A 25745-nucleotide genomic window follows, 5' to 3' on the forward strand; every position below is an offset into this window, starting at 1 on the left:
CAGCCTGCCCAACATGGCAAAACCCCGTCTCTACTAAAAATACAAAAAATTAGCTGGGCGTAGTGGCATGCGCCTGTAATCCCAGCTACTTGGGAGGCTGAGACAGGAGAATTGCTTGAACCGGGGAGGCGGAGGTTGCATTGAGCCAAAATCATGCCACTGCACTCCAGCCTGGGCAACAAGAGCGAAACACCATCTCAAAAAGAAAAAGAAAAAGAAATAGATGTGTAAGGCTGGGCACAGTGGCTCACACCTTTAATCCCATCACTTTGGGAGGCTGAGGCAGGCAGATCACCTGAGGTCAGGAATTTGAGACCAGCCTGGCCAACATGGTAAAACCCCATCTCTACTAAAAATACAAAAATTAGCCATGCATGATGGCGGGCACCCATAATCCCAGCTACTCGGGAGACTGAAGCAGGAGAATCGCTTGAATCCTGGAGCTGGAGAGTGCAATGAGCCGAGATCACACCACTGCACTCCAGCCTGGGCAACAGAGTGAGACTCTCAAAAAAAAAGAAATAGAAAATTGTCCAGGTGAGGTTGTTTTTGTTTTTGAGACGGAGTCTCACTCTGTTGCCCAGGCTGGAGTGCAGTGGTGTGATCTCAGCTCACTGCAAGCTCCGCCTCCCAGGGTCATGCCATTCTCCTGCCTCAGCCTCTCTAGTAGCTGGGACTACAGGTGCCCGCCACCACGCCTGGCAATTTTTTTTTTTTTTTTTTTTTTTTTTTTTTTTTGAGACAGAGTCTTGCTCTGTCGCCCAGGCTGGAGTGCAGTGGCGCTATCTCGGCTCACTGCAAGCTCCACCTCCCGGGTTCACGCCATTCTCCTGCCTCAGCCTCCCGAGTAGCTGGGACTACAGGCGCCCGCCACCACGCCCGGCTAATTTTTTTGTATTTTTAGTAGAGACAGGGTTTCACCATATTGGCCAAGATGGTCTCGATCTCCTGACCTCCTGATCCGCCCGCCTCAGCCTCCCAAAGTGCTGGGATTACAGGCGTGAGCCACAGCGCCTGGCCAAATTTTTGTATTTTTCCTAGAGACGGGGTTTCACCATGTTAGTCAGGATGGTCTCAATCTCCTGACCTCATGATCCGCCCGCCTCGGCCTCTCAAAGTGCTGGGATTACAGGCGCGAGCCACGGTGCCCAGCCCAGGTGAGGTTTAAAAAACAAAACAAAACAAAACAGAATTGTATCAGGACATCCATTGTGCTTCCCCCAGGTTAACTGAAAAAGATGTGCTGGATTTTCTGATGGGCACACAGGGCCGATACTGACTGGCCTTGTGTTTTTAATTCCTTCTGCCAGTCCCAGCATCCTTTTGGAGGGCTTGGCATGGAAAAGGGGCTGTCTGTTTTTTTTGACACACCTCCTTTGTGCTGTGTAGGAGACACTGCTTGGCTCCTCTATGACACCTATGGGTTTCCAGTGGATCTGACTGGACTGATTGCTGAAGAGAAGGGCCTGGTGGTAGACATGGATGGCTTTGAAGAGGAGAGGAAACTGGCCCAGGTAAAGAACTTGGAGTGAGCAGGAAACCCAACACCTTCCAACCCAGTACCACTTGGCTGCAGACTGAGCATGAGTTTCCTTCCATTAAAGTCTTCGAAGTGCTTTTTCCCCTAGACCAGTGGTTCTCAAGTGGGGGCGAGTCTGCCTTCCAGCGGGTAATTGGCGATAATGTCTGAAGACATTTTTGATTTTCACAACCAGGGGCAGATCCTGCTGTCACGTACTTGGTAGAGGCCAGGGTGCCCCTCAGCATCCCACACTGCAAGAGAAGTTTCCACAACAGAGAATGATTTGGCCCCAAATGTCAGTAGTGCCAGGATTGAAAAACCCTGTTCTGGCAGTTTCTGCTGGGCATAGTTTAGCAAGTTCCAGTCCTTTGGAGTCCCTTTTCTCCTACTTTACGGTAACTTATGCTTGTTTCTCTTGCTGACAGCTGAAATCACAGGGCAAGGGAGCTGGTGGGGAAGACCTCATTATGCTGGACATTTACGCTATCGAAGAGCTCCGGGCACGGGGTCTGGAGGTCACAGATGATTCCCCAAAGTACAATTACCATTTGGACTCCAGTGGTAGCTATGGTATGTTGCTGTGCTCCTTCCACATCTGAGCATTCTGCCCCATATCTGGGGGGTATTTGAAAGATTGTTTCTCAAGATTAGCTCTCCAGCAGACTGCTGACACCCTCTCCTGGAGTGCCGTACAGTCACGCTATGCACTTTTATACACATAGGCACCCTTGGCTGGAGGTTTTCTTAACTCTATTTTGAAATAATTATCGTCACAGGAAGTTGTAAAAAAAAAAAAAATTTGTAGGAAGGGTCTCACACCCTTTTATCCAGTTTCCCCTAATTGTAACAACATGCAGGAAACTGGGCAATTGACATTGATACAATCCACAGTGACTATCAGAATGCTATTAGGGGCCTGGCGCTGTGCCTCACACCTGTAATCCCAACACTTTGGGAGGCCGGGGCAGGTGGATCACCTAAGGTCAGGAGTTTGAGACCAGCCTGACCAACATGATGAAACCCCGTCTCTACTAAAAATACGGAAATTAGCCGGGCGTGGTGGCGTGCCCCTGTAATCCCAGCTACTCGGGAGGCTGAGGCAGGAGAATCGCCTGAACCTGGGAGGCAGAGGTTGCAGTGAGCCAAGATCATGCCATTGCACTCCAGCCTGGACAACAAGAGTGAAATTCCGTCTCGGGGAAAAAGAAAAAGAATGCTATTAGGATTCTATTATCCTAATGCTGTTAGAATGCTATTATCCTAATAGCATTCTTTTTTTTTTTCTGAGATGGAATCTCCCTCTGTTGCCCAGGCTGGAGTGCAATAGTGCGATCTCGGCTCACTGCAACTTCCACCTCCTGGGTTCAAGCGATTCTCCAGCCTCAGCCTCCCAAGTAGCTGGGATTACAGGCACGCACCACCACACCCGGCTGATTTTTGTGTTTTTAGTAGAGACAGGGTTTCACCATGTTTGCCAGGCAGGTCTCAAACTCCTGACCTCATGATCTGCCTGCCTTGGCCTCCCAAAGTGCTGGGATTACAGGCGTAAGCCATCTCGCCCGACCGGATAATAGTATTCTAAAGTTAAGAAACAAAGCCAGTGCAATGACTCATGCCTGTAATCCCAGCACTTCAGGATGCCAGGGTGGGCTGATCACTTGAGCTCTGGTGTTTGAGACCAGTCTGGGCAACATGGCGAAACCCTGTCTCTACCAGAAATACAAAAATTAGCTAGGTGTGGTGGCGCATGCCTGTAGTCCCAGCTACTTGTGGGGCTGAGGCAGGAGGATCACTTGAGCCTGGGAGATTGAGGCTGCAGTCAGCCATATTTGTGCCACTGCACTCCAGCCTGGGCTACAGAGTAAGACCCTGTCTCAAAAAAAACATAAATTGGCAATACATGTTTTTGCAGCTTTTTTGCCCTGGTAGAGAACAATCTTTTTTTTTTTTTTTTGAGATGGAGTCTCGCTCTGTCACCCAGGCTAGAGTGCAGTGGCGCAATCTCGGCTCACTGCAACTTCTGCCTCCCAGCTTGAAGCGATTCTCCTGCCTCAGCCTCCCAATTAACTGGGATTACAGGCATGTGCCACCACACCCGGCTAATTTTTGTATTGTAGTGGACACGGGGTTTCACCGTGTTGGCCAGGCTGGTCTCAAACTCCTGAGCTCGGGTAATCCACCCGTCTCGGCCTCACAAAGTGCCAGGATGACAGGTGTGAGCCACCGTGCCTGGCTGAGAACAATCTTACACCTAAATCTATTCAAGCAAGCCTACAAAATGAGTACATTCTTTGTGAGTTGACCTTGGACTAGGGAATTTATTACTACTCTTAAAGATCTACTAATCTGATGCACCAAGTTTCTGTTCAGTAGCTCAGAGTTAGGGTAACCCATTGTCCCAGTTTTAACACTGAAGCCTGCATCCCAGGAAACCCCTCAGTCCTAAAAATTGGGACAGTTGGTCACCCGACAGAGTGTTGCATTCTTTGATGGAAAGCCAGCATGCGAAGCCCTTTCTTTTTTTTTTTTTTTTTTTTTTGAGACCGAGTCTTGCTTTGTCACCCAGGCTGGAGTGGAGTGGCACAATCTCGGCTCACTGCAAGCTCCGCCTCCTGGGTTCACGCCATTCTTCTGCCTCAGCCTCCTGAGTAGCTGGGACTATAGGCGCCCGCCACCACACCCGGCTAATGTTTTGTATTTTTGGTAGAGACAGGGTTTCAGCGTGTTAGCCAGGATGGTCTCGATCTCTTGACCTCATGATCCGCCTGCCTTGACCTCCCAAAGTGCTGGGATTACAGGGGGAGCCACCGCGCCCGGCCGCGAAGCCCTTTCATAGAGTCTAATGAGTTTGCTTCCAAAATACAATTGGACAATTAGGAGCTAAGAAGAGTTTGCGAAAGAGAATCCAGCAAAAGTCAGCTAAGAAGGAGTGAAAAGGTCATTGACCCACTGTTCCCTTTCTATGCATTTCCCTTGAGCAGTATTTGAGAACACAGTGGCTACGGTGATGGCTCTGCGCAGGGAGAAGATGTTCGTGGAAGAGGTGTCCACAGGCCAGGAGTGTGGAGTGGTGCTGGACAAGACCTGTTTCTATGCTGAGCAAGGAGGCCAGATCTATGACGAAGGCTACCTGGTGAAGGTGGATGACAGCAGTGAAGATGTGAGTCAACAGTTCTTCCTTGTTAGCCGAGGAGGGCCAGGCGTGGAGCCGGGGAGCTGCTTTTGCCCCACAGTGCTCCAGGCCTTGGGAGCAGACCTGACACACCTTTGGGTTGGGTTCCATGGTATTTCTGAAGCCGAGGGAGCTGCTGCTTGTACCTGTTGCTTTCCTGGCCATCGGGTACCCTCGTAGGAGTATTTTTGCAGCCAGGGTACAAGTTTCCTACAAGCTTTGCACATTAAAAAGGAGAGGCAACACTCTGAAGGGGAGATGTCCTTGTAGAAAACTCAGCCTCGAGCTCTGCCGCTGCTGAATGAGTTACTTTGTCTTCCTAGGCTTCAGGTTCCTTATGGAGGCTTTTAGATATTCAAAGATGCGGCTGGGTGTGGTGGCTCATGACTATAATCCTAGCACTTCGGGAGGCCAAGGCGGGTGGATCGCCTGAGGTCAGGAGTTGAAGACCAGCCTGGCCAACATGGTGAAACCCTGTCTCTACTGAGATACAAAAATTAGCCAGGTATGGTGGTGGATGCCTGTAATCCCACCTGCTAGGGAAGCTGAGAGGGGAGAATCGCTTGAACCCAGGAGAGGGTGGTTGCAGTGAGCCGAGATTGCGCCACTGCACTCCAGCCTGGGTGGCTGAGCGAGACTCTGTCTCAAAAAAAAAAAAAAAAAAAAAAAAAAAAAAATTCTAAGATGCTCCTTAATATTGGTTGTGTCTGTGTGTATGCACAAATATATTTAATTTAATTTTTTTTTTTTTTTTTTGAGATGGAGTCTCGCTCTGTAGCCAAGGCTGGAGTGCAGTGGCATGATCTTGGCTCACTGCAACCTCTGCCTTCCGGGTTCAAGCGATTCTCCTGCCTCTGCCTCCTGAGTAGGTGGAATTATAGGCACTTGCCTTCACGCCTGGCTAATTTTTGTATTTTTTTAGTAGAGATGGGATTTCACCATGTTGGCCAAGCTGGTCTCGAACTCCTGGCCTCAGGTGATCTACTCACCTCAGCCTCCCAAAGTGCTGGGATTACAGTCATGAGCCACTGCACCTGGCCTATTTAATTATATTTAATGATATTAATGGAGTATGTGTGTGTGTGCAATTTACATATGTAAAGAGAAGTTATATACACAAGTTTATATTGAAAATATAAGAAAATTTGTATGTTTTTAAGGATTTATTTATTGGTCTCTTCCTTGACCCCTCTTAGAAAACAGAGTTTACAGTGAAGAATGCTCAAGTCCGAGGAGGGTATGTGCTACACATTGGAACCATCTACGGTGACCTGAAAGTGGGGGATCAGGTCTGGCTGTTTATTGATGAGGTGAGTTGGGTTACTGTGGCCCCCATTGGATCTGGTTAGTAATTATCTTCTCCTCTGGCTTTAAATTGTCCTGTCACTGTTGGGCCGGGTGTGGTGGCTCACACTTGTAATCCCAGCACTTTGGGAGGCCGAGGCAGGTGGATCATGAGGTCAGGAGATCGAGACCATCCTGGCTAACACGGTGAAACCCCGTCTCTACTAAAAATATAAAAAATGAGCTGGGCGTGGTGGCAGGCGCCTATAGTCCCAGCTACTCAGGAGGCTGAGGCAGGAGAATGGCGTGAACCCGGGAGGGGGAGCTTGCAGTGAGCCAAGATCCCGCCACTGCACACCAGCCTGGGCAACAGAGCGAGACTCCGCCTCAAAAAAAAAATTGTCCTGTCACTGTTATCACTCCCTAGTGACATTGTAAGTAGACCGCTGGGGTTAATTTAGGTGCATTTGGTGGATTGTGAGGGATGCAACTAAGAGTTAATCTGTATGTTCCCAAGTCAGTGATTTCACCAGTGATTTCAGTTAAGATCCCGTGGACTTGTTTTCACGGATTGCTTTTCTAACGTCACCTACTTCTTTGGGAGCCAAGGATGCTGAAGAATGAAGAGGTAGGCTCTGGCATGTGACAGAGCTCCAGAGTAAGAGTAGCGTAAAACCAGGATAGCAGTGTATGTTCTAAAAAGCTCAAGCTGATACAGAGGCTCTGCCCCACAGTCAGAGGGCCTGGTTTCTCCTCACCTGTCACTCCACCTTCTTTCCTGGGGCATTGCCTTTGATTTCCTGGTTCAGAGGATAGCTATCAGATCCATTGTCTAGGCCAGGGGTTGGCAAACTTTGTGTAAATAACTGGATACTAAATATTTTTGGCTTTGCTGACCACATGTTCCTGGTGATGAGTACTCAGCTCTATAGTTGGAGTGTTCAAGCAGCCATTGACCATATGTAAATGAACAGGTGTGGCTGTGTTCCAATAAACCTGTTTATGGCTGGGCACAGTGGCTCATGCCTGTAATCCCGGCACTTTGGGAGGCCGAGGCGAGCAGATCACCTGAGGTCGGGAGTTCGAGACCAGCCTGACCAACATGGAGAAACCCTGTCTCTACTAAAAATACAAAATTAGCCGGGTGTGGTGGTGCATGCCTGTAATCCCAGCTACTCAGGAGGCTGAGGCAGGAGAATTGCTTGAACTCGGGAGATGGAGGCTGCAGTGAGCCGAGATCACGCCATAGCACTCCAGACTGGGCAACAAGAGCGAAACTCCTTATCAAAAAAAAAAATGTTTATAACAATTTATAAACACATACATTTGGGGAGGCTGAGGTGGGAGGATTGCGTGAGGCCAAGAGTTTGAGACCAGCCTGGGCAACAACATGAGACCCCATCTCTACAAAAAAATAAAAAATATTAGTTGGGGGTAGTGGTGTGTGCCTGTAGTCCCAGCTACTTGGGAGGCTGAGGCAAGAGGATCACTTGAGCCCAGGAGTTTGAGGTGGCACTGAGCTACAATCGCGCCGCTGCACTCCATCCTGGGTGACAGAGCAAGACCCTGTCTCTAAAAATGAAAAGACAGATGACAGGGTAGATTTAGCCATCGGCCGTCGTTTGGCAATTCCTGTTCTAGGCGGTGGAAAAGAAATGGGAGGACCTGCCCCATCCCTTTAATGGTAGACATCACTTCTGTTCAAAACCTTTTGACCCGAACTTAGTCACATGGACACACTTAGCCATAGGGAAGCTGGGAAATGTAACCTTTATTCTGCACAGCCATATTTCCAACTAAAAATTGTAGCACTCTGGGGAGCAGATAACCAGGAGATAACTAGCAGTCTATTACAGACCTCTCCATGAGCCCCTCTGCCCTTTCCAGCCCCGACGAAGACCCATCATGAGCAACCACACAGCTACGCACATTCTGAACTTCGCCCTGCGCTCAGTGCTTGGGGAAGCTGACCAGAAAGGCTCATTGGTTGCTCCTGACCGCCTCAGATTTGACTTTACTGCCAAGGGAGCCATGTCCACCCAACAGATCAAGAAGGCTGAAGAGATTGCTAATGAGATGATTGAGGCAGCCAAGGTAGGATGGGCGACGGCTGAATGCCCCCCCTCCCCACACCGTCACTGTCTGTCCACAGTCTTAGCAGTGCGGTGCTCTCACTCTGTTGTACCAGATTCGTCCTGCACGTAGATTTGCTTAAAGCAGGCTGGGCACGGTGGCTCACGCCTGTAATCCCAGCACTTTGGGAGGCTGAGGCGGGCGGATCACGAGGTCAGGAGATCGAGACCATCCTGGCTAACCCTGTCTCTGCTAAAAATACAAAAAATTAGCCGGGCGTGGTGGCGGGCACCTGTAGTCCCAGCTATTCAGGAGGCTGAGGCAGGAGAATGGTGTGAACCCAGGAGGTGGCGCTTGCAGTGAGCCGAGATTGCGCCATTGCACTCTAGCCTGGGAAACAGAGCGAGACTCCGTCTCAAAAAAAAAAAAAGTTTGTTTAAAGCAGTGATTCTCCATCTGTGCTTTTGCAGGGGGCAGTGGTGGTGGTTGGTGGAGGGGAGAGGGAGAGGCATTTGTCCCACCCCACCTTAGGAGAACCAGAGCTGTTCTAGTTAAGTCTGTTCACATATGAGATTTGGTCCACAGTTTAACAAAATAGTTGGAAATTCCCATATTGATGCCCTTGACTTTGCACGTGGCGTGTGATTCAGGAAGCTCATGGCACGTGCTAGGCCAAGCCAGGTTGGAACCCGAGTCCTGCCTGCAGGACCATGCTTTCCTGCCTCGTCGTACTGCACCTCCAGGGATCCCTTCCAGCTCTTTTCTGTCTTCTTGGTCTGGCAGGCCGTCTATACCCAGGATTGCCCCCTGGCAGCAGCGAAAGCCATCCAGGGCCTACGGGCTGTGTTTGATGAGACCTATCCTGACCCTGTGCGAGTCGTCTCCATTGGGGTCCCGGTGTCCGAGTTGCTGGATGACCCCTCTGGGCCTGCTGGCTCCCTGACTTCTGTTGAGTTCTGTGGGGGAACGTGAGTACTGCAGAGGGGCAGAGTAGACAGGTCATCTACCTTCATCCTCTGAGGATGTAGGTCTTAGGATGGACCAACTCTTGTCTGTCTAAGGTTGAAGTGAAGTCCTCAGAAATGCCATTGCTAAATAGCGTTCCCAAGAATCTCAGCATCCTAGCATGCTCATTAGATCCCTGTATCTGAAGGTAACATTTCCTGACGAAACATTCCCAGGAGGAAAAGGGGGAAAACATTGTATTCACACTTACCACACAGTTGCTTCCTGTTGTTTGCTGGGCTGAAACTAGCAAGAAGGCTTGTATGAATTTGGGATTCAGCAAGGCCTGGAGTGCTTGTTGAGCTCTTGATGTGGGCCTGGCCCTTCCCATTCCTGGTATCTCACCTAATTTCCTTTGACAGCTTGGGCGGCATCTGGGGAATGTAGCTCCATTGTCTCAGAGCCCCTGAGCAGGCCACGTGGTTGACTCAGCTCAGTTTGGCTTGGGATAGCCACTTCTGCCAATTTGGATTCCTCTGTAGCTCTCTGGGCCTTTTTGGGAAGGTCATGGTGGCCTGGAAAGTTTCTGCTTCCAAATGAAGCCTTGTGAAAAGAATTGTGGTTTTTTTTGTTTGTTTTTTTGAAGTGGAGTCTTGCTCTGTCCCGCAGGGTGGAGTGTAGTGGCACAGTCTCGGCTCATTGCAACCTCTACCTCCTGGCTTCGATTCTCATGCCTCAGCCTCCCAAGTAGCTGGGACTATAGGCATGTGCCCCCATGCCCAGCCATGAAGAGAACATTCTTTTTTTTTTTTTTTGAGACGGAGTTTCATTGCCCAGGCTGGAGTGCAATGGCGCAATCTTGGCTAACTGCAACCTCCACCTCCAGGGTTCAAGCGAGTCTCCTACCTCAGCCTCCCGAGTAGCTGGGACTACAGGCACACACCACCACGCCCAGCTAATTTTTTGTATTTTTAGTAGAGATGGGGTTTCACCCTGTTAGCCAGGATGGTCTCCATCTCCTGACCTCGTGAGCCACCCACCTCAGCCTCCCAAAGTGCTGGGATTACAGGTGTGAGCCACCGTGCCTGGCCTAATTTTGTATTTTTAGTAGAGAGGGGGTTTCTCCACGTTGGGCAGGCTGGTCTTGAACTCCTGATCTCAGGTGACCCACCCGCCTCAGTCTCCCAAAGTGCTGAGATTACAGGTGTGAGCCACCACGCCCGGCCGAAAAGAACATTCTTAATGTCATGGTTGAGACCCTCCAGGGTCTCCTGCAGGCCTCTGGCAGGCAGGGAGCAAGTAGGATGTGCAGAGGGTAGGATAGGGGCCTGGGGGATTGAGTTCAAGGCTTTTCTGCCCAGCTGAATTGGGCCTTCAAACGAGTCCCACTTTGCCTGATTACCTGTTTGCTCATACCCTTTAGACTACAGGAAACAGCTTTCAAAAACTTTATACCAAGGGTTGGGTACGTTGCCTCATGCCTTTAATCCCAGCACTAGGGAGGCTGAGGCAGGCAGATCACTTGAGGTCAGGAGTTCAAGACCAGCCTGTGCAACATGGGGAAAACCTGTCTGTACTAAAAATACAAAAATTAGGAGTGGTGGCGGGCGCCTGTATCCAAGCTACTTGGGTGGCTGAGGCAAGAGAATCATTTGAAACTGGGAGGCAGAGGTTGTGGTGAGCCAAGATCACACCACTGCACTCCAGCCTGAACAACAGAACAGGACTCTGTCTCAAAACAAACAAACAAAAAAAACTATACTATCTTCAAAGAATGAGGATGAATTAATGAACATTTGAGGTTCTCTGAACTGAGAAATAAAGCCTGTTTAAGGGGTTGTGGTAAGATTTTAAAAGTAATCCTCCAAAATTGTCACCTAGTGAGCAGAATACAAAAATGGAGCTTAAGTTCCACTACAAGACCAAAACTGTCATGTAGAGCCTAAGGGTAAGACTGTATTGGATATTAGGGACCACAAAGCACTTTCATGTTTACCTCATTTGATTTTCACAGCAACTGTGTGGGGAGAATCATCCCCATTTGAGAACTGAGAACACTCAGGCTCAGCGAGCTGGTGTCCCGCTTGGTGTCAGAATACTCTCAAGCCCAGGCTTTCCCTGACTGTCAACCCATTCCTGCTTCTCTTGTCCGCTAGTGTGACCCCCCAGCTAAGGGCTGCCAGGGCCTCTTTCACTATGGACTTTGTGTTCTGCCATTCAGGCACCTGCGGAACTCGAGTCACGCAGGAGCTTTTGTGATCGTGACGGAAGAAGCCATTGCCAAGGGTATTCGGAGGATTGTGGCTGTCACAGGTGCCGAAGCCCAGAAGGTGAGCAGGTCAGGCTGGTGTGTGGCGTATCTGAAGAAGGCAAGAGGAGCCCAGTCTGCGAATCCATAGAGCAAACACTGCTCTGCGTGGCTGCTGCAGTCAGAGTGAAAGTACAGGCTGGGCCACTCCCCCTGCCCCAGTGTCCTACCCCTGAGTGGCAGAAGAAACCTGCCACCACACAAGATCTCCTGGCTTTCCTATGTTTAGTCTTTTAAAATATATGTGAATCAGGCCGGACGCAGTGGCTCACGCCTGTAATCCCAGCACTTTGGGAGGCCGAGGCGGGTGGATCACTAGGTCAAGAGTTCGAGACCAGCCTGACCAACATACTGAAACCCCGTCTCTACTAAAAATACAAAAATTAGCTGGGTGTAGTGGCGCGCGTCTGTAATCCCAGCTACTTGGGAGGCTGGGGCAGGAGAATCACTTGAACCTGGGAGGCAGAGGTTGCAGTGAGCCGAGATCGCACCACTGCGTTCCAGCTTGGGTGATGGGGCGAGACTCCATCTCAAAAAAAAAAAAAAAAAAAAGTGAATCTGGCCATCTACCCCCTCCTGTCTCCATGTGGAGGAGGGTAAGACATAGATTCGCTGTGGCATCGGGGCCCCCAGCGCTGATGCATGTACTCCTAGGGGCGTGCTTAGTCTGAGGCCGTGCAGTAGAGGATGGGTGCTCTTTCACGGGAACTGGTGTGTCTGACTTGTGCTAAAGCCCCAGGGGTGGCCACTTCCTGGGGGAAGGGGCTCCTGATTCTCGAGCTTGATCACCCCTGAGTCTGAGTTGGGTGCAGCCTTTGCCAGTGGGCCTGTGAGCACTGTGCTCCTTGCTGGGGCCTGGGGCTGCCAGCACCTACTCCCCACAGACACTTTTGGGGTGTTGGGGTATGTTGCTGCAGGGCCTACCGCCGGGGCTTCCGCAGCTGCTCAGACACAGGATAGTGAGTCTGACTCAGACCTCCTGCCTGGGGTTGACCCGGTGTCCCCTCCCAGGCCCTCAGGAAAGCAGAGAGCATGAAGAAATGTCTCTCTGTCATGGAAGCCAAAGTGAAGGCTCAGACTGCTCCAAACAAGGATGTGCAGAGGGAGATCGCTGACCTTGGAGAGGTAGGGGCGGCTTCCCTCCCTCCGTCCTCAGGGCCTGGTGCATGAGACATGCCCCGTCTTCAGGAAATCATCTGTAGTCAGTCAGGCCCTGGTTCTTGGTGGAATGGGCCTTTGGGCTGACTTCTGTTGTCCTGCAGCCTTGTAGCAGGGACCCCATGGATCCTGTCCTTGGACCCTGGACATTCCCTGCTGCTCCCAGTGCTGCTAGCAGGAGAGCTCTTCCCAAGCATGTATGGGCACTGGGGTGGAGGGATTTGGGGAAGGGGCTAAGGCTGGCCCCTGCCTCCAAGCCTGCCTGGCATTTATTTGCATTTCAAGCTGCCAGGAAGCTTATCACAGGCTGTTCCCAGCCTGGTAAGGACCGGGCCTGATTTGGGAGCCCAGCTTTCTGCTGCTCCTTTCTCTCTAGCCCTGCTTGTTTCACCTGCCACAGCTGCTCCTAAAGGGACTGGTCTCACAGCTTTCCTTGCTTTCCTTTCCAGGACACTAGTCAGGGAGGACTTGGGTTCGGGTGGGGTGGGCTGGACCCTGACATCCCAGCAAGTTGTGGCCCAGATTTGAGATGGTCGTCTATTGGTTCCAGGCCCTGGCCACTGCAGTCATCCCCCAGTGGCAGAAGGATGAATTGCGGGAGACTCTCAAATCCCTCAAGAAGGTCATGGATGACTTGGACCGAGCCAGCAAAGCCGATGTCCAGAAACGAGTGAGTCCTGGCAGCACCAGTGGCCAGAGTGTTTTCTAGGCATAGGCCGGCAGGGTACGGCCAGGGGTTCGGGGCCTGGGCTTTTGGTCTGAGCTGCTCTTCTGGACTTTTTTCTTCCAGGTGTTAGAGAAGACGAAGCAGTTCATCGACAGCAACCCCAACCAGCCCCTTGTCATCCTGGAGATGGAGAGCGGCGCCTCAGCCAAGGCAACCCAGGGGCCAGGGTCCCCTCCCCTAGGGCTCATCAGCCCTCTGGTGGCTGACATGTGGCCTCTGTGGCTCTGAGCGAAGTGGTTGCCTAAGGGCCCACGGTCTGGGATTGAGATTGGGAGGAGCAGCAGCTCCCTGCATGTGGGAGGCATACCTGGGCCAGGGTAGGGGCAGGGCCCGGCGCTGGGGTCCTCCCCACAGGCCCTGGGCACAGCACCTGCTCTGGGAAGGGGTAGGGTTGGGTGGCAGGCCTTCTGAGGGCTGCAAATGCTCACACTAGTGAGGGTCCCTGCTCCAGCACCGTGGCCTGAGCCAGGTCCTCCCCACAGGCCCTGAATGAAGCCTTGAAGCTCTTCAAGATGCACTCCCCTCAGACTTCTGCCATGCTCTTCACGGTGGACAATGAGGCTGGCAAGATCACGTGCCTGTGTCAAGTCCCCCAGGTCAGCACCACCTCGCACCAGTGGGAAGTGTTAGGTCTTAAGGTTGTTGGCTGAGGCCTGTGTGTGTACAGCCTGCATTCGAAACAGCCTTTCTGCCCACTGGTTGGTTACCTTTGCCAGTACCCCTTACCCAGGCCGCCTCATTGGTGAAGACATCTGGTTGATACCTGGCTTTGCCACTCTGTCCTGTCCTGGCAGTGGCCATGGCCGCCCCCTGTACCAGCCGTAAAGTCTGTCTCGGCCTCCAGCAGTATCACCCAGGGCAAGGAGTGGGTGATGGCTCCTCCATCCTTTCTTTCCCTGCATTCCTCCCTCAATCCCATCTTCTGTGCTGACTCCCCCTTCCCTTCCTGTCTTCTAGAATGCAGCCAATCGGGGCTTAAAAGCCAGCGAGTGGGTGCAGCAGGTGTCAGGCCTGATGGACGGTAAAGGTGGTGGCAAGGATGTGTCTGCACAGGCCACAGGCAAGAACGTTGGCTGCCTGCAGGAGGCGCTGCAGCTGGCCACTTCCTTCGCCCAGCTGCGCCTCGGGGATGTAAAGAACTGAGTGGGGAAGGAGGAGGCTCCCACTGGATCCATCCGTCCAGCCAAGAGCTCTTCATCTGCTACAAGAACATTTGAATCTTGGGACCTTTAAAGAGCCCCTCCTAACCCAGCAGTAACTGGAACACACTTGAGAGCAGTCCTATGTCTCAGTGCCCCTTAAATTTCTGCCCTGAGCCCTCCACGTCAGTGCCATCGGTCTAGAACCACTAACCCCGCATTGCTGTTGATCGTCACGCTCGCATCTATAGATAACGGCTCTCCAGACCTGAGCTTTCCGCGTCAGCAAGTAGGAATCGTTTTTGCTGCAGAGAATAAAAGGACCACGTGCAATACTTAGTGCCGCATTATCTCTATCCCTCTTCCCAATAGGGGCTGGGTCTTTTGACAGCCTTTGGCGTCTGTAGAATAAATGCTGTGGCTCCCGCTGGCTGCTGTGGTGTTCACCTAGTCCAGCCCCAGAACCCAAAATTTTGGGAACAGCCCCTAGGGTTGCCTCAAACGTCTGTGGAGGTGGAGGCCAAATAGGTGGGGTGACATGGAGCAAGGCGTTCATAATTCAGTAGATGAGGGGTGGAGGTAGTGGAAGCAGAGAAGCCTTTCTTGGAGCTGCTCTCCCCCTTCCCTTCCAGCAAGATGGATGGATCCGGCTACCCTGCACAACTGGGACCGGGCCGTTCTCCCTCCGGGCCTCCAGGGGCGCTGTAGTGCCTCCCGCCGCTCTCCCGACAGCCCATGCGCAGCCGCGCGTCTTTAAGCAACGGAAGAACCAGTGGATGCGGCAGGGCGTTGGGCGGAAGGGGTTCGCACGCCAAGAACCGCCATGCCTGGGGATCACCGCCGCATCCGCGGCCCTGAAGAATCGCAGCCGCCGCAGCTGTACGCGGCCGACGAAGAGGAGGCGCCCGGCACCCGCGACCCAACGCGGCTACGGCCCGTGTACGCGCGCGCCGGGCTGCTGAGCCAGGCCAAGGGCTCGGCCTACCTGGAGGCGGGAGGCACCAAGGTGCTGTGTGCCGTGTCGGGCCCGCGACAGGCCGAGGGCGGCGAGCGCGGCAGCGGCCCGGCCGGAGCAGGCGGCGAGGCCCCGGCCGCGCTGCGCGGTCGCCTGCTCTGCGACTTCCGCCGCGCACCCTTCGCGGGCCGCCGGCGCCGCGCTCCCCCGGGCGGCTGCGAGGAGCGTGAGCTGGCGCTGGCGCTGCAGGAGGCGCTGGAGCCGGCTGTGCGCCTGGGCCGCTACCCGCGCGCGCAGCTCGAGGTGTCGGCGCTGCTGCTGGAGGACGGTGGCTCGGCCCTGGCCGCCGCGCTCACCGCCGCCGCTCTCGCCCTGGCCGACGCGGGCGTGGAGATGTACGACCTGGTGGTGGGCTGCGGCCTCAGCCTCGCGCCGGGGCCCGCGCCCACCTGGCTCCTGGACCCCACGCGGCTCGAGGAAGAGCGCGCCGCCGCCGGCCTCACCGTGGCGCTCATGCCTGTGCTGAATCAGGTGGCCGGGCTGCTGGGCAGCGGCGAGGGCGGCCTGACCGAGAGCTGGGCGGAGGCCGTACGCCTGGGCCTCGAGGGCTGCCAGCGCCTCTACCCCGTGCTGCAGCAGAGCCTGGTGCGGGCCGCCCGCCGCAGGGGCGCCGCCGCCCAGCCCTGAACCAGAAGCCTGAGCAACTACGGACGCAAGCCGAGGACCGTGCTGCCGCCGTCCACGAAAAGATCCGCGCCATCGGCCTCCAGTCTGCGTCGAGAATTCCTTGAAGGGCCCTGATATGACTGTGGTTGGACTGACCTGACTGCCAGATGGTGGGACTTGGTCTGGAGCAGAGACTACTTGGAATGATAAAGGCAAAACTCAACAGCCCCTGGAGCTGCGCTTGTGGTGGAGCTGGACCCTGATTTTAGCTGGACCTTTTTTTTAGAGACAGGGTTTCTTTCTGCAGTCTCAAACTCCTAGCCTTGATTGATCCTCCTGCCTTGGCCTCCCAAAGTGCTGGGACTACAGGTGCATGCAACCACACCTGGCTAATTTTCTTTTCTTCTTTCTTTCTTCTTCTTTTTTTTTTTTTTTGATGGAGTCTTGTTCTGTTGCCCAGGCTGGAGTGCAATGGTGCGATCTTGGCTCACTGCAACCTCTGCCTCCTGGGTTCAATCCATTCTCCTGCCTCAGCCTCCCAAGTAGCTGGGATTACAGGCACATGCCTCCATACCGGGCTAATTTTTGTATTTTTAGTAGAGATGGGGTTTCGCCATGTTGGCCAGGCTGTTCTCGAATGCCTGACCTCAGGTGATCCACCCGCCTTGGCCTCCCAAAGTGCTGGAATTACAGGTGTGAGCCACTGTGCCCAGCTGAGTAAATTTCTTGATTGCACAGAATGTACGGTGATATTGGCGGACTTAAGGACATTGAATTGTTTATCAGGAATAAAGTATTATGTGTGTTTTCTGCGGCCCTGGATAATGCTGTAGCGTTCAGGGTCGATTGAGTAAAAAACATTTAGAGATGGTTTCCTATTTATTTGTTTTTGCTTCCAGTTTTCATTCATTTGCTATTTATTCTCTTCTGGCTTTGCTTGTGTATGCATATATATAAAACCATTATTATTATTTTTAGTTTCTAGTGGAAGGCTTTTATTTGGTTCTGTGAATAGTCATTTTGTTTCCTAAGAACTTCCAGCAAGTTGTATTCATTCCATTCATCTAGAATTCCTAGGCTGCCTTTGTCGGGCCTGCAGGTATTAATGGAGCATACCAGCTTTTTATTTTTTTATATTTATTTTTTGAGACAGAGTCTCACTCTGTTGCCCAGGCTGGAGTGCAATGGCGCGATCTCAGCTCACTGCAACCTCCACCTCAGAGGTTCAAGTGATTCTCCTGCCTCAGCCTCTGGAATAGCTGGGACTACAGGCACCTGCCACCACACCCAGCTAACTTTTTGTATTTTTAGAGAAGATGGGGTTTCATCATGTTGGCCAAGCTGGTCTCAAACTCCTGATCTCAGTGATCCGTCTGCCTCAGCCTCCCAAAGTTATAAGATTTTTTTCCTCTTTGGTTTTTAGTAAATGTTTTTTTTGAGATTGCTTAGGACCAGAATGATTTGCAAATTTGAAAATAGGAACTCCACTAGGAATGCCGGATAGAAGAGTGCTTCACGTTTGTAGAGGGAGACAAGAACTAAATATCACGACTTCTTTCTGAGCCTTTTGGTTTGCTAACGTGCCCCAAATTCTTATTCCAAACGGTGTAAGATAATTATGTGTAAATGAATACCAGCTCTACTTAGTTTTATTTCATATTTGTGTATCTGAATATATTAAAATATCTTTTTTTTTTTTTTGATGCGGAGTCTTGCTCTGTTGTCCAGCCTGGAGTGCAGTGGCATGATCTCGGCTCACTGCAACCTCTGCCTCCCAGGTTCAAGCGATTCTCCTGCCTCAGCCTCGTAAGTAGCTGGTATTACAGGAGTGTGCCATTAGCCTGGCTAATTTTTGTATTTTTAGTAGAGATGGAGTTTCATTGTGTTGCCATGCTGGTCTTGAACTCCTGACCTCAAGTGATCCTCCTGCCTCGGCCTCCCAAAGTACTGTGATTACTATCATGAGCCACCACACCTGGCCTAAAAGATCATTGATTTAGTTTTGAGTAAGATTTTAAGTGATTAAATTATGGTATTGTTGTGTTTGGAATATCTGATATTAGGGTTTTTTTTTTTTTTTAACAGTTTTTGATATGCTTTATTTTGGGTATGTAGTTTACAAAATATAAAGGAAATATAAGGAGTGTTCTTTTTTTTTAAAAATAAAAAATGTATTTTTAACTGGGCATGGTGGCTCACTCCTGTAACCCCAGCACTGTGGGAGGTTGAGGCTGGTGAATCGCCTGAGTCCAGGAGTTTGAGACCAGCCTGGGCAACATGGTGAAACCCTGTTTCTATCAAAAAAAAAAAAAAAAAAGGAAAAAAAAAAAGGCATGGCGGTATGCACCTGTAGTCCCAGCTACTTGAAGGCTGAGGCAGGAGGATCGCTTGTGCCTGGGAGGTTGAAGCTACGGTGAGCTATGGTCAAGCTACTGCACTCCATTATAGGCAACCCTATCTCAAAAAAGCAAAGCAAAACAAAACATTTTTCCCCTTCATTATAGAGGTTTGAGAAAAATTTGAGGGAAGATTCAGAAAATTACCTGTAACTGAACAGAATGCCACCAGCTTGGGCTTATTCTGCATGCATAATTATGAACATTTTCCCAGCTCTTGTGAAAATTCTCACATTCATAGAAAGATAGATGCACCAGTAAAATAAATACCTGTAAATACGATAATAATTTCATAATATATGCTTCACCTAGATTTACCAGTTACTAATATTTTGCCACAGTTTTATTTTCTCACACACTTTTGTTGAGCATCTGAAAACCATACACATGATGACAGTTCAACCCATGTTTTAGTTTGCATCTCCCAAGAATAAGGTTTTTCTTCTGTATAACAAGAATATTGTAATCATACCTAAGAAAATGAATTTTATTACATATGTGTTCTATATTCAAATTTCTGTAATTACCCCTAAGATGTCTTTTAAATGATTTTTAGCATTGATAGTCTGTGCCTGTGTAGATTATAACATTGGCTATTGCAAAATAATGGTTTTCTTTTTCTCTTTTTTTTTGAGACGAAATCTTGCTCTATTGTCCAAGCTGGAGGGCAGTGGCACAATCTCGGCTCACTGCAACCTCTGCCTCCCAGGTTCAAGCAGTTCTCTTGCTTCACCCTTCTGAGTAGCTGGGATTACAGGCAGGTGCCACTGTGCTCTGCTAATTTTTATATTTTTAGTAGAGACGGAGTTTCATCGTGCTGGCCAGGCTGGTCTTGAACTCCTGACCTCAAGTGATCCACCTGCCTCGTCCTCCCAAAGTGCTGGGATTACAGGTGTGAGCCACTGCACCCAGCCTAAAATGATGGTTTTCTGATTCTAGCATTTCTTTTATAAGATTGCTATGTAAAGCACAGCTTTTCTTTTTTTAGGGAAAAATGTCTTTTAACAGCTGCAAAATAAATATTCTTTCAATGGAATGACAAATAATTATTATTTTTGCCATATATTTGTTTTAAAAATTTATGTATAATGGTAACCTGAGCCTGCATGTTATTCATGTGTGGTGCCATACTGATCTTCTTTAATTTTAATATGAAGCAAGTACTAATATACTAAAGCATAAATTATATAAAATTTGCTTTATATTTTGGATTGCAAAGTAATTGTTGTACTTTATAGAAAAGTTTCCCAAATCCATTTTACTTTTTTGTATTTGAAATTTAATCACAGGTGGAATCTTAAAGAGAACATTTAGGGATATTGTAAACAGATGTTATTAAGGACTAATGTTAACTGATGCCAAAGGACTACTATTAACAAACATTGAAGAAGAGAAAACAGTATTTGTTTTTAGCTTAACATCTTAGTGGAGCGAAATATTTTCAATATATTTATTTTATTTATTTATTAATTATTTTTTTTTGAGATGGAGTCTGGCTGTATTGTCCAGGCTGGAGTGCAGCGGTGCAATCTCAGCTCACTGCAACCTCTGCCTCCTGGGTTCAAGCGATTCTTGTGTCTCAGCCTCCCGAGTAGTTGGGATTTACAAGTCAATTTTTTTTTTTAACTAAAACTACAGAATCTATTTTTCTTGGTCTCATACTCAGTTTTTTATGTAGTCACTTAGTAAATAATGAACCTAATTTGCTTGTTTTCTCCGCACTAATTTTAGGGTGAATTCCTCATTTCGCTTTTCAGATCATGGGGTGAGGGGGATGGTTGTGTGTGTGAGGAACTGAGGAATCAGATGGAAAACAATGCCTCTGCTCCTTTGAGTATAATCAGTGATATTTGAGGTTCCAGGGTTAAATGCCGCATTTTTATTTCTGACGTTCGTACCTTAAAATATTTGAAGAAAATAAACTATGTCATTGTCAGAAATGTAGTTCTTTTATTTTCTTGCCCCTCTCCCCTTTCTAAGTTTCTAGAATGTTGAGTAGGTAGAACATAGATGCTCCTTTTAGGATCTTTTGCTGTGGAATGGTCCACAGGTGAATGGCAGTAATATCTTAAAATGATTGGCCCCTCTCTCTTTGTTTCCATCAAGGATACAGTTGATATATTTGTTGGATGGCATATAGATCATACTCAGAAACCTTCGCTCACGCAGCAGGTATTTGGTAAGTCTTGCAGCCTATACCAGTTATTTAAATACTGTCGGGGAGGAGCAGTGGTCCCCCAGTGACCATCTATCAATACCATTTCTTTAATAATGCAAGAAAACTAATTCAGAGAAATGTTTTATTGTAAATGAACATTGCTTGTTAGCTAAATACATATTTTCAGAGGAAATTACTAGTAGGTGGGTAGAATAAGTACAGACAGGACTTACCCAAGTTATTTGTAGTTTGTACTGGTAGGAAAAAGTATATGGTAAGAATATATTGCAGTGGCAATACCCTGAAGTGGACAATGGAAAATCCAAGTTATTTGTAACATTTTATTGTTTTTCTGGTTATTTTTTTAAAAAAGGAAATAGGGTTAATTTGGAGAATTGTCATAAATGAGAAATGGTTTTGTTTCCCATTTTTTTGGAGTTAAGTGAATGACTAGCGTGGCTCATTTGCACATTTCAGCTTGTTTCAAGTGTCATAGTTTCTCGTAACTTACTTGGTGTAATAAACTTTTGAAAATAGGATATTCAGGTGATAGTGGTCTGTTTCATTTTCACTGAGGAGATAAGTATACACCTTTAATGGTTAGATGTGGCCCTGGGATTAGCCAGGCCAATGGTAGATTGTGGCATTTTAGTCTTAAGTCATGTGTAGTGACAATATAGATAGGAAATTTACTGAAAAAGTAAGGAAATAACATTTACATGTTAATTTCTGCAGAAATTAAAGAGGTATTATTTAAAGAGGTATTGGTTAATCATGATCAGCATGTTTAGCAGTCTTAATTTTATGATATAGGACATGTTTTAGGGTATGCTGCTTGAAAACCAGATACTTTTTAAAACAAGCCTCTTATATTTTTTTAATTTGGATTTTTTGATGTTTTTTCTCCCCCCTACCCTTTCACAATTTCTTATACGATTCCAAGGGTGGTCGCAGAGTTTGGAGCCATTTTGGGTAGCTGATCTTGCATTTTCTACGACTCTTCTTGGTCAGTTTCTAGAAGACATGGAAGCATATGCTGAGGTGAGTATATAGAAAGCTGTTTCTTAAAATTTTGGTTAAGAAAAAATCTTAAATTGTGCTAGATTTATTTTAAAATGGCTCAGACCTCCTGACATTTAAGCAGAAATTACAAGCCCATTGCAATATTTTGAAAAAAAAATTTTTTTTTGAGACGGAGTCTCGCTCTGTCACTCAGGCTGGAGTGCAATGGCACGATCTCAGCTCACTGCAACCTCCACCTCCTGGGTTCAAATGATTCTCCTGCCTCAGCCTCCTGAGTAGCTGGAATTACAGGTGCCCGCCACTACGCCCAGCTAATTTTTGTATTTTTAGTAGAGACGGGGTTTCACCATGTTGGCCAGGCTGGTCTCAAACTCCTGACCACTGGTGATCCACCCGCGTCTGACCACTGGTGATCCACCCGCGTCGGCCTCCCAAAGTGCTGGGATTATAGGCATGAGCCCCCGTGCCCAGTCAGTATTTTAAACATTTATTTCAGATGTATTTAAGTTACCAGGAGAATTACTGGAGAGACTAAAAGAAACGTTGCAAGCTTCGTATTTCACAAAGCTTTACATACTCTTGGTAGCTGGTATTTTTCTAAAGACATTTTTTGTTATTTATTTTTATTTTTTGTTCCCAGTCTTCAGAGTCTTAAAGCAAATTGATGTTGTGTTATAAAAAAACACAAAACACCAAAAGCTCCTAAAGATTTTCCTCTTACATATGTACAGGAGATCTTGAATCGTACTTTGGAGGACAGGCCTTGGCTTCAGCCAGCTTTTGTGGCTGTACGAATATAGCATAGGAGCTTTAAGAGCACTGCTGAAGCCTCTGTTACTGGTACTTGGCTTTTCTGGCCCCACTGTCATGGCTTAACTCTGTGCCATCTCTTATCTGAATCTCTTTGTGTTTCTCCCCTATTCAGATCAACCAATCAAGGCTCCCATAAAGATTTTGGCCTCATCTTGTTTTTTTCATCTTTGCTGCTTGTAGTCAACAGGAATTCAGTACCTTTAGCTGTACTGATGTGTTTACTGTTTCCTAGAAAAGTAAAGAAATGTTTTGCTTCTGTGTTGTTTTTTCTTTGCCCCCACACCTAGAATGTCTTTTTTCACAGCCCACGTTTAAAGCTGATCTACCTCTCATAAGCCACACATTCTAGTTTGTAGAGATGCTTCCCCTTGTTATCCTTAAGATCTCATTCTCTTCTGTTATTTTAGTGCTTAATTTTAGCTAGATGTATAGATTGGTTCTAGTATCCTAGTTTTTGCGAATCTTGTCCTTTTCATATATCGTACTTCTTCAGTTACACATCTGTAGACCAGGTCTTGTAATCTCCCTTTGCTCTTCATGTGCATGCTCTTGGTTTGGAGGACTAACTGTTGAGCTGAGTGGCTCAAAGAATACCTAGAATGAGATTTTTAGCCAAAAACTAATTCAGGAGTGGCAAAAGCTTCCGTCTTCATTTATACCTACATATAACTAGAGCATATGTGCTAGAATTTATTTTTCCCCAACAGCTTTCTGAGTTGATTTAAGAGATTATTTCCTTAATTTGTTGTCTATTGGGTTTAATGTTGGCTTTTTGAAATAATTAGGTAAAACCCATTTTTATATTCAGAGTCATGAATATTTTCATGGGCCACAGTTCTCTTTCTAAAAGCCTAAAAATCTATTCTAAAATGAATTGATTGAAATATTTTAGAGTTTTTTTTTTTTTTTTAAACAATGTACTACTTATTAAGAATGCTGTGAATTCACATCTAGGACCTCAGCCATGTGGCCTCTGGGGAATCAGTGGATGAAGACGTCCCTCCTCCATCAGTGTCATTACCAAAGCTGACTGCGCTTCTCCAGGTATTTAGTACTGTGGTGAGGAGCATTGGGGAACGCTTCAGCCCAATTCGGGTCCTCCAATTACTGAGGCATACGTAACAGATGTAAGTGCTTTTGGGCATTTGAAGTGTCATTCAAAAATAAAATTGTTTTACATTGTAAATGCTTCCGTTTACCAGGTGAACTGTTATTAATCCTTCATTTGTTTAGCATGTATGTATGTATGTGTATATGTATATATTGTCTGACTGCTTTCTTAAATAACCAGAAAAGCAGGGAATCCTTTTATATCTCATCCTCCTTTCATCCAACTCCCCTACCCTCCCATGACAAAAGGCCACTCTGAATTTTTAAATCTTATTCTTTCATTTTTAAATAATATTTCTTATAATTTTACTTTTAAATTATTGGGTTTCCTTTTAGTTTTTCAACATATTACGAATAGCACACTATAGGAGAAGCCTCAGAAAGTAATCTTCTCTGAGCATAAGATGGAACTCATGAAAACTTGTATATCTTTATATTCTTTGATAGCCTGATATCAAAGAATATAAATTAAAAATGAGGTAGCTAGATTGCCACACTTCAGCAGCCTCAAACATTAGCTGCACTGTATATAGCACATCCAATGAGGGTTCAGTGGAAAAGACACAAGAAATGAACCCCAGGCATTGTACTCTGCTTTGAATAAGGAGAAAGAAGCATGTGTGATACAGTCATAAAAAACTTAATCTAACTGATGAAAATTTTACCATTAGGATAAAACTCGCTTTTAGGAGCATATATTTTTGCTGAACATGTTGCTAAATGAAATAGGATATTGATTATATAGTAAGTTGTGTACTTGAGCAGAAATGTCAGAACTTAAAGATAAATGAAACCAGCATATCGGTATTTTAAACCAATATGGTTTCAAAACGGTTTAATATCTTTGCTTCATTTTTAATGTCTAAAAGGTGGTTGTTTGAAGACTGTACAGAGTTGAAATAAAAAGCCGTTAATTCAGACATAAAATAAAAGGGACATAATTTATAGGATAGGTGTATACTGATTTATGAGGATCTTTTAGGCCTTTGAGAATGGTAGAATGGTGGGGTTTTTATTTTTTTTATTTATTTTTTATTTATTTTTGGAGCTGGAGCCTCACTCTGTCACCCAGGCTGGAGTGTAGTAGTGCAGTCATAGCTCACTGTAGTCTTGAACTCTTGGGCCCAGGTGAACTTCCCACCTCACTCAGCCCTACAAGCGGGTGTCACCATACCCAGCTCTTTTTTTTTTCTTTTTAAAGTGGGGTGGTGCCATCACGACTCAGTGCAGCCTCTATCTCTTGGGCTCAAGTGATCCTCCCACCATAGCTCCTGCTAATTTTTTATTTTTGTAGAGATGGGGTCTCAGTGTTTCCCAGGCTGGTCTTGAACTTTTGGCCTCAAGCAGTCTTCCCACCTCAGCCTCCCAAAGTGTTGGGATTATAGACATGAGCCACTGGTCTCTGTTGCCCAGGCTGGAGTGCAGTGGCACGATCTTGGCTCACTGCAGCCTTGACCTCCCAGGCTTAAGTGATCCTCCCACCTCAGCCTCTCAAGTAGTTGGTGGGACTACTGGTGTGAGCCACCACGCCCAACTAATTTAAAAACAAATTTGGTAGAGATGAGGTGTTGTTATGTTGACATGGCTGGTCTTAAACTCCTGGACTCAAGAGAACCTTCCAGCTAATCCTCTCAAAGTGCTAGGATGATAGATGTGAGTCACTATGCCCAACCTCCAAGGATACTTTTAATGAAAACTATGGGTAGACTAAATAAAATCCTGTATGTATTGGTTGTTAAATATTATAGAAGTATTTTTTAACATTTGCTCTGTTTTCTCCCGTATTTTATTAGAAATTTAGTACACAATTATTGGCCATTATAGTTAAGTGGGGGATTTTGTTTGTATGTGTATTGGAAATCATATGATTTTTGAAGATACTATGTGGTAAGCATGAGAGTGCTTATCTTTCAAAAGAGACCATCAGTAGATAGAAAGTTTAATAAGCTTAAAGTGACTTGTATGTTCAGTTTTGAAAGATTGATTCCCAAAAGCCCAAGAGCTAGCTTGTAGTATGTGTGGGCAGGCTATTCCCATGCTGTCAATACCATTACTGTCGTGGTGTATTTCATGATAAAGATTCTGAGCTTCAGCCATTTAGTGACATTGGGAGAAACGAAGTTGGGTATATGGGAAATAGAGGATGGCAGATTCCATTTCCTGTCATAGTAGCACTTTAGGATTTTTTAGCCAAGATCATGTTTACATATTGTAGTAAAGGTATCATTATTATTCAGCTACTGAGAACTAGAATATTAAGAGACTGCTGGCAAGGCAAGCCGTTAATTTTCAGTTG

At 47.5% G+C, this 25745-nt stretch overlaps 3 protein-coding genes across 3 annotated transcripts in view; all 3 read left to right on the plus strand.

Moving 5' to 3' along the window:
- The window catches only part of AARS1 (alanyl-tRNA synthetase 1), a 35869-nt gene extending 21206 nt beyond the window's left edge, over positions 1 to 14663 (plus strand). The window contains exons 10-21 of the mRNA XM_003811059.5: positions 1390 to 1514; positions 1948 to 2092; positions 4504 to 4682; positions 5891 to 6004; positions 7866 to 8072; positions 8835 to 9019; positions 11218 to 11326; positions 12316 to 12429; positions 13013 to 13132; positions 13253 to 13339; positions 13672 to 13785; positions 14147 to 14663. Of these exons, the coding sequence (XP_003811107.1) occupies positions 1390 to 1514; positions 1948 to 2092; positions 4504 to 4682; positions 5891 to 6004; positions 7866 to 8072; positions 8835 to 9019; positions 11218 to 11326; positions 12316 to 12429; positions 13013 to 13132; positions 13253 to 13339; positions 13672 to 13785; positions 14147 to 14332 (1685 nt within the window). The 3' untranslated portion in view covers positions 14333 to 14663. The remainder of the gene's footprint in view (positions 1 to 1389; positions 1515 to 1947; positions 2093 to 4503; positions 4683 to 5890; positions 6005 to 7865; positions 8073 to 8834; positions 9020 to 11217; positions 11327 to 12315; positions 12430 to 13012; positions 13133 to 13252; positions 13340 to 13671; positions 13786 to 14146) is intronic.
- A 488-nt stretch (positions 14664 to 15151) lies between these two features.
- On the plus strand, positions 15152 to 16831 carry EXOSC6 (exosome component 6). The gene has a single exon (XM_034940697.3). It carries the CDS (start codon positions 15152 to 15154, stop codon positions 15968 to 15970), a length of 819 nt encoding a protein of 272 aa, XP_034796588.1. The 3' UTR covers positions 15971 to 16831.
- Positions 16832 to 19218: 2387 nt separating this feature from the next.
- Positions 19219 to 25745, plus strand: part of LOC117976296 (serine/threonine-protein kinase SMG1) — a 44897-nt gene continuing 38370 nt past the window's right edge. Inside the window, 3 exon segments of the mRNA XM_063597742.1 lie at positions 19219 to 20524; positions 21447 to 21544; positions 23294 to 23383. Coding sequence (XP_063453812.1) covers positions 20419 to 20524; positions 21447 to 21544; positions 23294 to 23383 — 294 coding nt within the window. The 5' untranslated portion in view covers positions 19219 to 20418.

This window comes from Pan paniscus, chromosome 18, assembly GCF_029289425.2.
Source record: "Pan paniscus chromosome 18, NHGRI_mPanPan1-v2.0_pri, whole genome shotgun sequence".
NCBI classification, from domain to species: Eukaryota; Metazoa; Chordata; class Mammalia; order Primates; family Hominidae; genus Pan; species Pan paniscus.